Source organism: Pristiophorus japonicus, chromosome 3 (genome assembly GCF_044704955.1).
Source record: "Pristiophorus japonicus isolate sPriJap1 chromosome 3, sPriJap1.hap1, whole genome shotgun sequence".
Classification (NCBI taxonomy): domain Eukaryota; kingdom Metazoa; phylum Chordata; class Chondrichthyes; family Pristiophoridae; genus Pristiophorus; species Pristiophorus japonicus.
Genome location: NC_091979.1, coordinates 242,136,593 through 242,149,687, shown reverse-complemented (window position 1 = coordinate 242,149,687; position 13,095 = coordinate 242,136,593). Strand labels below are relative to the sequence as shown.

The 13,095-nt window shown below is 46.6% G+C and overlaps 1 protein-coding gene across 1 annotated transcript in view; it reads right to left on the bottom strand.

Moving 5' to 3' along the window:
* hpse2 (heparanase 2) overlaps window positions 1-13,095 on the bottom strand; it is a 570,820-nt gene that overhangs the window by 168,108 nt on the left and 389,617 nt on the right. Inside the window, exon 8 of the mRNA XM_070873950.1 lies at window positions 1,780-1,873. Coding sequence (XP_070730051.1) covers window positions 1,780-1,873 — 94 coding nt within the window. The remainder of the gene's footprint in view (window positions 1-1,779; window positions 1,874-13,095) is intronic.

Here is a 13,095-nt window from a genome sequence, read left to right as displayed (position 1 = left end):
AGGGGTATGGAGAGAAAGCAGGAACGGGGTACTGAAGTTGCATGATCAGCCATGATCATACTGAATGGTGGTGCAGGCTCGAAGGGCCGAATGGCCTACTCCTGCACCCATTTTCTATGTTTCTATGACTCCAGAGATTTGAGCACAAAAATTTAGGCTGACACTCCCAGTGCAGTGCTGAGGGAGTGCTGCACTGTCAGAGGTGCCATCTTTCAGATGAGACGTTAAACCGAGGCCCCCGTCTGTTCTCTCAAGTGGACGTAAAAGATCCCACGGCACTATTTCGAAGAAGAGTAAGGGGAGTTATCCCCGGTGTCTTGGCCAATACTTATCCCTCGATCAACCTAACAAAAACAGATTATCTGGTCATTATCACATTGCTGTTTGTGGGAGCTTGCTGTGCGCACATTTGCTGCCGCATTTCCCAAATTGCAACAGTGACTACACTTTAAAAAATACTTCATTGGCTGTAAAGCGCTTTGGGATGCCCGGAGGTCATAAAAGGTGCTATAGAAATGCAAGTATTCATCTTTTTTATTGAGGGCTCCACCATGCTCCGCACCACGGTGCAGTCCGGTAAGTCCTTGCACCCTCTGAACATTGAATTGGACATTGCTGCAGTGATCAACTCACTGAACGACATGAGGCCTCTTGTGTTCTCTTAATTTTTGGATTATGCATCAATAAACACCACCAGACTGTGTGACTTAGACTCAAACAGCAACTCAAGATTATTAAAAGTAAAAACAAAAGTGGAGAAATCAACACAATTTTTGCTCATCATCCCTTTTATCTCTCTAATCTCTCCTGCCTTCCACCCTATCACAGAACTTCCCTTTTGTTCTTTCCTCCCCCTCCCCCTTTCACTGCCCCCTGCACTTCCTTAAGAATCAGTTACATCTCGAACTTTTCCAGTTCTGATGAAGGGTCACAGACCCGAAAGGTTAACTCTATTTCTCTCTCCACCAATACTGCTCGCCCTGCTGAGATTTCCAGCATTTTCTATTTTTATTACAGCAAATTTAATTTGATTGAAGAACTTTTGACTGGTAGAAAAATATAAATGACACAACACTTTTCTAACTCTCCTGGTTGTATTAAGTCTGGGCAAGAATCTGCAACATGGCTTGGATGTGGAGTCCTGACAATCAGTGTCATAAATTCATGGGGCCTCGGCCTTGGCCCCACACACATCTTCAGCTCAGGAGGCTGCAATGCCATAGAGGAAGGTTCACCAGACTGATTCTTGGGACGGGGGGATTGTCCTACGAGAGAGATTGAGTAGACTAGGCCTATATCCCCTCGAGTTTAGAAGAATGAGCGATAATCTCATACAAAATTCTTACTGGGCTTGACAGAGTAGATACAAGGAGGATGTTTCCCCCGACTTGGGATTCTAGAACAGGGGTCACAGTCTCAGAATAGGAGGTTGGCCATTTAGGACTGAGATGAGGAGACATTTCTTCACTCAGAGGGTTGTGAATCTTTGGAATTCTCTACCCCAGAGGGCTGTGGAGGCTCAGTCGTTGAGAATATTCAACACCGAGATTGATGGATTTTTGGATATTAAGTGAATCAAGGGATATGGGGACAGTGCAGGAAAGTGGAGTTGATCTCGAAGATCAGCCATGATCTTATTGAATGGCGGAGCAGGCTCGAGGGGCCGAATGGCTGACTCCTACTCCTATTTCTTATGTTATGTTTCTTATGTCACCCGGATTCATTGTTCTGATGTTCTACTCCATGTCTAAGTTAACCAGCAGAAATGAGGACACTCACCCGGTGTACTTTGGCAATTTGATCTGAGAGTGTGTCCAGGAGACGAGTTTTCATAAAGTCAGCCACTTTCGCCATTTGATTATCAATGTAGTAACTGCAACAGACACACAGCAGAACACATTAGTAGGGTGAGTGACTGGCCATCCATCAGATCTGCTCAGAAACATAACATTTTCACTGCCTCCCCAGATTTTTTAAAGCAAAATTGTGGTAGTTGGCCATTAAGTCATCCTACAACAGCCAAGTGCAGAATTCATGTGCCACACCATATCTCACTTTCCCTTTGTAATAGTTAAATGCTTGGCAAAACCATCACATTTCTGATGACTTTTACTTCGCTCCAAGTCCCGCTCGCCCATCACCCTCTGTGCTCGCTGATTTACATTAGCCCCCGGTTAAGCAACGCCTCGATTTCAAAATTCTCATTCTTGTTTTCAAATCCCTCCAGGGCTCATCCCTCCCTTTCTCTGTAATTTCCTCCAGCCCCACAACCACCTGAGATGTCTGTGCTCCTCTAATTCTGCCCTCTTGAGCATCCCTGATTATAATCACTCAACCATTGATGGCCGTGCCTTTTGTTGTCTCGGCCCCAAGCTCTGGAACTCCCTCCCTAAACCTCTCCACCTCTCTACCTCCCTTTCATCCTTCAAGACGCACCTTAAAACCTACCTCTTTGACCAAGCGTTTGGTCACCTGCGCTAATTTCTACTTATGTGGCTCGGTGTCAATTTTTTAAAATCTCAAAATACTCCTGTGAAAAGCCTTGGGACATTTCACTACGTTAAAGGTGCTATATAAATACAAGTTGTTGTTGTTCTATTTTGGGAGCCATGTATAAAGATTGTCATAACCAAATGCATGCTACAGTCAATACTCTTTGCATAGTTACACAAATACCGAAGGAGCTGTAGACCACTGAAAGTATAGTAAAGGTCATGCTACATGACTACTACATTTAGCTTTGTATTTCATTTCCGTTAACAATTCTTTTGACAGGAATTGAAAAGTGTATCAATTGAACACTCTCTGTGCTACAGTGGGTGGCACTCTCGCCTCTGAGCCAAAAGGTTGTGGGTTCGAGCCCCACTCCAGGGACTTGAGCACAAAAATCTAGGCTAACACTCCCAGTGCAGTGCTGAGGGAGCGCTGCAATGTCGGAGGTGCCGTCTTTTGGATGAGACGTTAAACCAAGGCTCCGTCTCATGTGGATGTAAAAGATTCCGCGGCACCATTTCAAAGAAAAGCAGGGGAGTTCTCCTGATGTCCTGGCCAATATTTATCTCTCAACCGACAGCTAAAAAACAGATGATCTGGTCATTTATTTCATTGCTGTTTGTGGGAGCTTGCTGTGCACAAATTGGTTGCCGCATTTCCCACTTTACAACAATTCAAAAGTACAGGTACTTCATTGGCTGTAAGTGCCATGGTATGTCCTGAGGTCGTGAAAAGCGCTAAATAAATACAAGTCTCTGTTTCTTATAGAACTGAATCCATCAGTGGTTACACTTAAAACTAGTGGATTGAACCTTCTTGTTGAATTCTAAACGCAGTGTGTTTCTTCTGCGCAATTCTGACCATTTTCTCTTGGCTATTGGGTATCGAGAAGAAGACATGGGGAGAATTAAAACATTTGTTATGTTTCTTTTCTTACTTCAATTAAATACAGTTTTGAACTGTGTTGGCCGGGGCTCAGTGGGTAGCACCCTCAATTCTGGGTCAGAAGGTTGTGGGTTCAAGTCCCACTCCAGGAACTTGAGCACATAAATCCAGGCTAACATTCTGGTGCAGTACTGCACTGTCGGAGGTGACATCTTTCAGATGAAATGTTAAATTGAGGCCCTGTCTGCTCTTTCAGGTGGATGTAAAAGACCCCATGGCACTATTTTGAATTAGAGCAGGGGAGTTATTCCCCATGTCCTGGCCAATATTTATCTCTCAATCAACATAACTGTTGTGTATAGAAGAACTCCACGAGGCTGAGTACTGTGAGCTAAACTTAGTGTGACCTTAGTCTTCTTTATTATAACTCCAGAGTGCCTAAACAACATGGCAGCCAACCTTTTATACTGGCCCTGCACGTGTGTGCAGATGACCATTAGGTCTCCAACAGTTGCACCCTCTGGTGGCAAGTATTACATAGTTACATATGTAACATCACTCCCCCCCAAAGTCCTCGGTACAAGTTGTTTACAAGTTGAGGCGATCCGGAGCCCTTCGCTCCCTGGTTAATCATCTAAGTTTAAACCCTGGTGTGTGTGAGTTGGCCGCACCATTGCACTGCACCGCGGCTGGTCTGACCGGACTGTCAGGAACGGTGGGTTCATCCTCGTGATTGACAGCGAGGTTGATTGCTGGTTGGGTGTGTTTTGGTGGATCGTCGATGGTGATGTCCTCTTCAAGCCGTTCCTGGTTGTCAGTAAATCACAATTTGGTCTGATCTAAATGCTTTCTGCATGTTTGGCCATTTAACAGTTTGATTATAAACACCCTATCCCCTTCCTTGGCCAAAACAGTGCCAGCAACCCACTTGGGACCATGACCGTAATTCAGGACAAACACAGGGTTGTTAACATCAATGTCACATGAAACAGCTGCGCGATCGTGGTACACGTTCTGCCGGTGTCGCCGGGTTTCCACGTGATCATTAAGATCCGGGTGAACTAGGGAGAGCCTAGTTTTGAGGGCTCTCTTCATTAACAATTCTGCCGGGGGTTCGAGCCAGTGGGTCGCGTCGGGTAACTGAGCAGAATGCGAGACAAGCGGGTCTGCAGGGAGCCGTCACGTGTTTCATGCTCTGCTTGATTGTTTGGACTGCCCGCTCTGCTTGACCATTAGACGTGGGCTTAAACGAAGCAGACCTGACATGCTTGATGCCATTGTGGGTCATAAATTAGTTGAATTCCGAGCTGGTTAAACACGGTCCATTGTCGCTGACAAGGACGTCAGGCAAGCCATTAGTGGTGAACATGGTCCGGTCAATGGTGGCTGTGGACGTGCTGGATGACATGATCACGCATTCAATCCATTTGGAGTAAGTGTCCACAACTACTAAAAACATCTTTCCTAGAAAGGGGCCGGCAAAATCTACGTGGATCCTGGACCACGGTTTGGAGGGCCACGACCACAGACTCAGTGGAGCCTTCCTTGGTGCATTGTTCAGTTGCGAGAAAGAGTTGCACTGATGCACGCATGACTCCAAGTCCGAGTCAATGCCGGGCCACCAAACATGCGACCTGGCAATTGCCTTCATCATGACAATGCCTGGGTGGGTACTGTGTAGGTCGCGTATAAACGTTCCCCTGCCTTTTTTTGGCAAAACCACGTGATTACCCCATAAGAGACAATCCGACTGGATGGACATTTCATCTTTGCGTCAGTGAAACGGCTTAATTTCATCTTGCATTTCACTGGGAACGGCCGACCAGTTCCCATTTAGGATGCAACTCTTTACTAATGATAGCACAGGGTCCTGGCTGGTCCAGGTCCTGATCTGGCGAGCTGTGACGGGTGACCCCTCGCTCTCAAAAGCATCCATGACCAGTAGCAAGTCTGTGGCTGTGTCATTTCAATCCCAGTGGTGGGTAATGGTAGCTGGCTGAGAGCATCGGCACAGTTTTCAGTGCCTGGTCTGTGGCAGATAACATAGTCATAAGCAGATAATGTTAGTGCCCATCTTTGGATGTGGGACGAAGCATTGGTATTTGTTATGTATGTAAACCTGTAAATACCATGTCTAACCACCAGAGGGCTTATCCCCTGGAGTCCCAAGAGATTCCACAATCGCTTGGGAGCACCTGTATATAAGGAGGCCTCACAGGCTGGAGAGGCACTCTGAGATCTGTAATAAAGGACTACGGTCACACCTTACTTTGAGCTTGCAGTATCTAATCTGACTCTTTATTCAAGACATCACAACTGGCGACGAGATACAGATGACGAACCCCAATGCAACAATGCAGAGAACTGTGGGCATCCTGGAGAAATTCTCTGAGGGAGATGATTGGGAAAACTTCGTGGAGCGACTTGACCAATACTTTGTGGCCAATGAGCTGAAAAGAGAAGGGTATGCTGTCAAATGAAGGGCGATTCTCCTCACCGATTGCGGGGCACCAACGTATGGCCTCATGAAAAATCTGCTCGCTCCAGCCAAACCCACAGACAAGTCGTATAATGAGTTGTGCACACTGGTCCGAGAGCATCTAAACCCGAAGGAAAGCGTTCTGATGGCGAGGTATCGGTTCCACACGTACAAGAGGTCTGAAGGCCAGGAAGTGGCGAGCTACGTCGCGAGCTAAGGCGCCTTGCGAATTTGAAGGACACTTGGAGCACATGCTCAGGGACTACTTTGTACTTGGCATTGGCCATGAAGTAATACTTCACAAAACTTTTGGCTGTAGAGACCCCAACCCTGAGTAAAGTCATAGCGATAGCCCAGGCGTTTATCGCCACCAGTGACAATACCAAACACATTTCTCAGCACACGAGTGCTGCTGCAAGCACTGTGAACAAAGTAACATTGTTTTTGAATCGAAACTTACACGCCTGCAGCTGCACGTCCGCAGATGACTCAGAGTCCACCATCAAGGGTGGTGAATACAAGGCCATTAACATCTTGTTGGCGCTGCGGGGGTGATCATCGTTTCAATTCATGCCACTTCAAAGGATATATTTGCAAGGGCTGTGGAACAATGGGACACCTCCAATATATGTGCAGGCAAGCTGCAAATGCTGCGAATCCTGCAAACCACCATTTTGCAGAAGAGAACAGATCCACAGTGGATCGAGGCGTTGCTTAACCGGGGGCTAATGTAAATCAGCGAGCACAGAGCCTCAGACTGAGGAGGCAGAGGTATATGGGGTGCACACATTTACTTCAAAGTGTCCCCCGATAAAGCTGAAGGTTGAATTAAATGGATTCCCGGTGTCCATGGAGCTGGACACGGGCACAAGCCAGTCCATAATGAGCAAAACGATTTTCGATAAATTGTGGTGCAGCAAGGTCTCAAGGCCAGTCCTGACTCCCATTCATACTAAACTGAGAACGTACACAAAGGAACTAATTCCCATAATCGGCAGTGCTACCGTGAAGGTCTCCGACGATGGAGCGGTGCACGAGTTACCACTCTGGGTGGTACCAGGCGATGGCCCCACGCTGTTCGGCAGGAGCTGGCTAGGAAAGATAAGCTGGAATTGGGACGACATCCGAGCGCTTTCGTCCGTCGACGGCACCTCATGTGCCCAGGTCCTAAACAAGTTCCCCTCACTGTTCGAACCAGGCATCGGGAAGTTCCAAGGAGCAAAAGTGCAGATCCATTTGATTCCGGGGGCGCGACCCATCCATCACAAGGCGAGAGCGGTACCTTACATGATGAGAGAGAGGGTGGAGATCGAGCTGGACAGGCTGCAACGAGAGGGCATCATTTCGCCGATCGAATTCAATAAGTGGGCCAGACCGATTGTTCTAGTCCTTAAGGGAGATGGCACCATCAGAATCTGTGGTGATTACAAAGTAACTATCAATCGTTTCTCACTGCAGGAACAATACCCGCTACCGAAGGCAGATGACTTATTTGCGACGCTGGTGAGAGGGAAAACGTTCACGAAGCTGGACTTGACCTCGGCCTATATGACGCAGGAGCTGGAGGAGTCATCGAATGGCCTCACCTGCATCAACAAGCACAAAGGTCTCTTCATTTACAACAGAATAGGAATCGCAGGATAGCTCAGATGAATACGTGGCTTGAGCAGTGGTGCAGCAGGGAGGGATTCAAATTCCTGGAGCATTGGAATCGGTTCTGGGGGAGGTGGGACCAGTACAAACCGGACGGTCTGCACCTGGGCAGGACTGGAACCAATGTGTTTGCTAGTGCTGTTGGGAAGGAGTTAAACTAATATGGCAGGGGGATGGGAACCAATGCAGGGAGACAGAGGGAAACAAAAAGGAGACAAAAGCAAAAGACAGAAAGGAGATGAGTAAAAGTGGAGGGCAGAGAAACCCAAGGCAAAAAACAAAAAGGGCCACTGAATATAAAGGGGCTGCAGGAGGGGTCAAAACTAAAAATCATGGTTTAAAAACTAGTATTAAAACACTCTACCTAAACGCACGCAGCATTCGAAATAAAGTAAATGAGTTGACGGCACAAATCATTACAAATGGGTATGATTTGGTGGCCATGACAGAAACTTGGTTGCAGGGTGGCCAAAACTGGGAATTAAACATACAGGGGTATCAGACAATTCGGAAAGATAGACAAGAAGGGAAAGGAGGTGGGGTAGCTCTGTTTATAAAGGATGATATCAGGGCAGTTGTGAGAGACAATATTGGCTCTAATGAACAAAATGTTGAATCATTGTGGGTGGAGATTAGAGATAGTACGGGGAAAAAGTCACTGGTGGGCGTAGTTTATAGGCCCCCAAATAATAACTTCACGGTGGGGCGGGCAATAATCAAGGGAATAATGGAGGCATGTGAAAAAGGAATGGCAGTAATCATGGGGGATTTAAACCTACATATCGATTGGTCAAATCAAATCGCACGGGGTAGCCTTGAGGAGGAATTCATAGAATGCATACGGGATTGTTTCTTAGAACAGTATGTTACAGAACCTACAAGGGAGCAAGCTATCTTAGATCTGGTCCTATATAATGAGACAGGAATAATAAACGATCTCTTAGTAAAAGATCCTCTTGGAATGAGTGATCACAGTATGGTTGAATTTGTAATACAGATTGAGGGTGAGGAAGTAGTGTCTCAAACGAGCGTGCTATGCTTAAACAAAGGGGACTACAGTGGGATGAAGGCAGAGTTGGCTAAAGTAGACTGGAAACACAGACTAAACGGTGGCACAATTGAGGAATAGTGGAGGACTTTTAAAGAGCTCTTTCATAGTGCTCAACAAAAATATATTCCAGTGAAAAAGAAGGGTGGTAAAAGAAGGGATAACCAGCCGTGGATAACCAAGGAAATAAAGGAGAGTATCAAATTAAAAACCAATGCGTATAAGGTGGCCAAGGTTAGTGGGAAACTAGAAGATTGGGAAAATTTTAAACAACAGCAAAGAATGACTAAGAAAGCAATAAAGAAAGGAAAGATAGATTACGAAGGTAAACTTGCGCAAAACATAAAAACAGAAAGTAAAAGCTTTTACAGATATATAAAACGGAAAAGAGTGACTAAAGTAAATGTTAGTCCCTTAGAAGATGAGAAGGGGGATTTAATAATGGGAAATGTGGAAATGGCTGAGACCTTAAACAATTATTTTGCTTTGGTCTTCACAGTGGAAGACACAAAAACCATGCCAAAAATTGCTGCTCACAGGAATGTGGGAAGGGAGGACCTTGAGACAATCACTATCACTAGGCGGGTAGTGCTGGACAGGCTAATGGGACTCAAGGTAGACAAGTCCCCTGGTCCTGATGAAGTGCATCCCAGGGTATTAAAAGAGATGGCGGAAGTTATAGCAAATGCATTCGTTATAATCTACCCAAATTCTCTGGACTCTGGGGAGGTACCAGCGGATTGGAAAGCAGCTAATGTAACGCCTCTGTTTAAAAAAGGGGGCAGACAAAAGGCAGGTAACTATAGGCCGGTTAGTTTAACATCTGTAGTGGGGAAAATGCTTGAAGCTATCATTAAGGAAGAAATAGCGGGACATCTAGATAGGAATAGTGCAATCAAGCAGACGCAGCATGGATTCATGAAGGGGAAATCATGTTTAACTAATTTACTAGAATTCTTTGAGGATATAACGACCATGGATAGAGGTGTGCCGATGGATGTGGTGTATTTAGATTTCCAAAAGGCATTCGATAAGGTGCCACACAAAAGATTACTGCAGAAGATAAAGGTATGCGGAGTCAGAGGAAATATATTAGCATGGATAGAGAATTGGCTGGCTAACAGAAAGCAGAGAGTCGGGATAAATGGGTTCTTTTCGGGTTGGAAATCGGTGGTTAGTGGTGTGCCACAGGGATCGGTGCTGGGACCACAACTGTTTACAATATACATAGATGACCTGGAAGAGGGGACAGAGTGTAATGTATCAAAATTTGCAGATGACACAAAGATTAGTGTGTAGAGGTCACAGAGAGGCTGCAAAGAGATTTAGATAGGTTAAGCAAATGGGCTAAGGTTTGGCAGATGGAATACAATGTCGGAAAGTGTGAGGTCAGCCACCTTGGGAAAAAAAACAGTCAAAGGGAATATTATTTGAATGGGGAGAAATTACAACATGCTGCGGTGCAGAGGGACCTGGGGGTCCTTGTGCATGAATCCCAAAAAGTTAGTTTGCAGGTGCAGCAGGTAATCAGGAAGGCGAATGGAACGTTGGCCTTCATTGCGAGAGGGATGGAGTACAAAAGCAGGGAGGTCCTGCTGCAACTGTATAAGGTATTGGTGAGGCCGCACCTGGAGTACTGCGTGCAGTTTTGGTCACCTTACTTAAGGAAGGATATACTAGCTTTGGAGGGGGTACAGAGACGATTCACTCGGCTGATTCCGGAGATGAGGGGGTTACCTTATGATGATAGATTGAGTAGACTGGGTCTTTACTTATTGGAGTTCAGAAGGATGAAGGGTGATCTTATAGAAACATTTAAAATAATGAAAGGGATAGACAAGATAGAGGCAGAGAGGTTGTTTCCACTGGTCGGGGAGACTAGAACTAGGGGGCACAGCCTCAAAATACGGGGGAGCCAATTTAAAACCGAGTTGAGAAGGAATTTCTTCTCCCAGAGGGTTGTGAATCTGTGGAATTCTCTGCCCAAGGAAGCAGTTGAGGCTAGCTCATTGAATGTATTCAAGTCACAGATAGATAGATTTTTAACCAATAACGGAATTAAGGGTTACGGGGAGCAGGCGGGTAAATGGAGCTGAGTCCACGGCCAGATCAGCCATGATCTTGTTGAATGGCGGAGCAGGCTCAAGGGGCTAGATGGCCTACTCCTGTTCCTAATTCTTATGTTCTTATGTTCTTATGCAGATGCCCGTTTGGGATTCGATCGACCGCGGCGATATTTCAGAGGAACATGGAAAGTTTGCTGAAGTCGCTCCCGCGCACCGTGGTCTTCCAGGACGACATCTTGGTTACAAGTCCGGACACCGCCGAGTACCTGCAAAACCTGGAGGAGATTCTTAGTCGGCTTAATCGTGTGGGGCTCAGGCTAAAATGCTTGAAGTGCGTTTTCCTGGTGCCTGAAGTGGAGTTCCTGGAGAGAAGAATCGCGGTGGACGGCATCAGGCCCACCGATTCAAAGATGCACCAAGACCACAGAACGTGACGGAGCTGCAGTCGTTTCTAGGACTCCTGAACTATTTTGGTAACTACTTACCGGGTCTTAGCACATTGTTAGAACCCCTGCACTCATTACTGCGTAAGGGTGATGAATGGTTATGGGGTAAAAGCCAAGAAAATGACTTTGAGAAAGCTCGGAAGCTGTTATGTTCAAACAAATTACTTGTGTTGTATGATCCATATAAGCATTTGGTACTCGCATGTGATGCGTCGTCGTATGGGGTCGGGTGTGTATTGCAACAAGCTAATGAGTTTGGGAAATTGCAACCGATTGCTTATGCATCCAGAAGTCTGTCTAAGGCCGAGAGGGCCTACAGTATGATCGAAAAGGAAGCGTTGCGTATGTTTATGGGATAAAGAAAATGCATCAATATCCGTTTGGGCTCAAATTTGAATTGGAAACCGACCATAAGCCACTTATATCCCTCTTTTCTGAAATCAAGGGGATAAATACGAATGCATCGGCCCGCATCCAGAGATGGGCGCTCACGTTGTCTGCATACAACTACGCCATCCGCCACAGGCCAGGCACAGAAAACTGCCGATGCTCTCAGTAGGCTGCCATTGCCCACTACAGGGGTGGAGATGGCACAGCCCACAGGTTTAGTCACGGTAATGGAAGCATTTGAGAGTGAGCAATCACCTGTTACCGCCCGACAGATTAGAACCTGGATGAGCCAGGACCCCTTACTGTCCTTAGTAAAAAACTGTGTGCTCCACGGGAGTTGGTCTCGTGTCCCGTTAGAGATGCTGGAAGAAATAAAGCCGTACCAGCGGCGCAAAATGAAATGTCAATGCAGGCTGATTGCCTCCTATGGGGTAATCAGGTAGTGGTGACAAAAAAGGGCAGGGACACTTTCATTAGCGATCTCTACAGCACCCACCCAGGCATCGTAATGATGAAAGTGATAGCCAGATCCCACGCGTGGTGGCCCGGTATCGATGCAGACTTAGAGTCCTGCGTGCATAAATGTAATACATGTTCACAGTTAAGCAATGCACCCAGGGAGGCGCCACTAAGTTTATGGTCCTGGCCCTCCAAACCGTGGTCCAGGGTCCATGTCAACTATGCAGGCCCATTCTTAGGAAAAATGTTCTAAGTGATTGTAGATGCATACTCCAAATGGATTGAATGTGTGATAATGTCGGCAAGCACGTCCGCTGCCACCATTGAAAGCCTATGGGCCATGTTTGCCATGCACGGCCTGTCTGATGTCCTTGTAAGTGACAATGGTCCGTGCTTTACAAGTACCAAGTTCAAAGAGTTCATGACCCTCAATGGGATCAAACATGTCACATCTGCCCCGTTTAAACCAGTGTCCAATGGTCAGGCAGAACGAGCAATTCAAACAATCAAGCAGAGCTTGAAAAGGGTAACTGAAGGCTCACTGTAGACTCGCTTAACCCGAGTTACCGCACAAGACCCCAGTCGCTCACTGGGGTCCCTCCCACTGAACTGCTCATGAAAAGAGCACTTAAGACAAGGCTCTCGTTCGACCACCCTGATCTATACGAACAGGTAGAGAGCAGGCGGCTTCAACAGAATACATATCAGGATCGCGCAAATGTATCAAGCGAAATTGAGATAAATGATCCTGTATTTGTGTTGAACTATGGATAAGGTCCCAAGTGGCTTCCTGGCACTGTTCTGGCCAAAGAGGGATGTAGGGTGTTTGTGGCCAAACTCTCAAATGGACTCACCTGCAGGAAACACTTGGACTCAACCAAACTCAGATTTACGGACTATCCAGAACAGCCTACAATAGACTCCACCTTTTTCAACCCTCGAACACACACACACAAGTGGCAACCGACTCAGCGGTTGACAACGAAGCAGAACCCATCACCCGCAGCAGCCCAGCAGGACTCACCACCCCCAGCAGCCCAGCAAGTGCCCAACAAACAACTCACCAAAACGAGCATTTGCACGGAGACTATCAACCAGGGAAAGGAAGGCCCCAGATCGACTCACCTTGTAAGTAGTTACACTATTGACTTTGAGAGGGGGGGGGCGGGGGTGGGG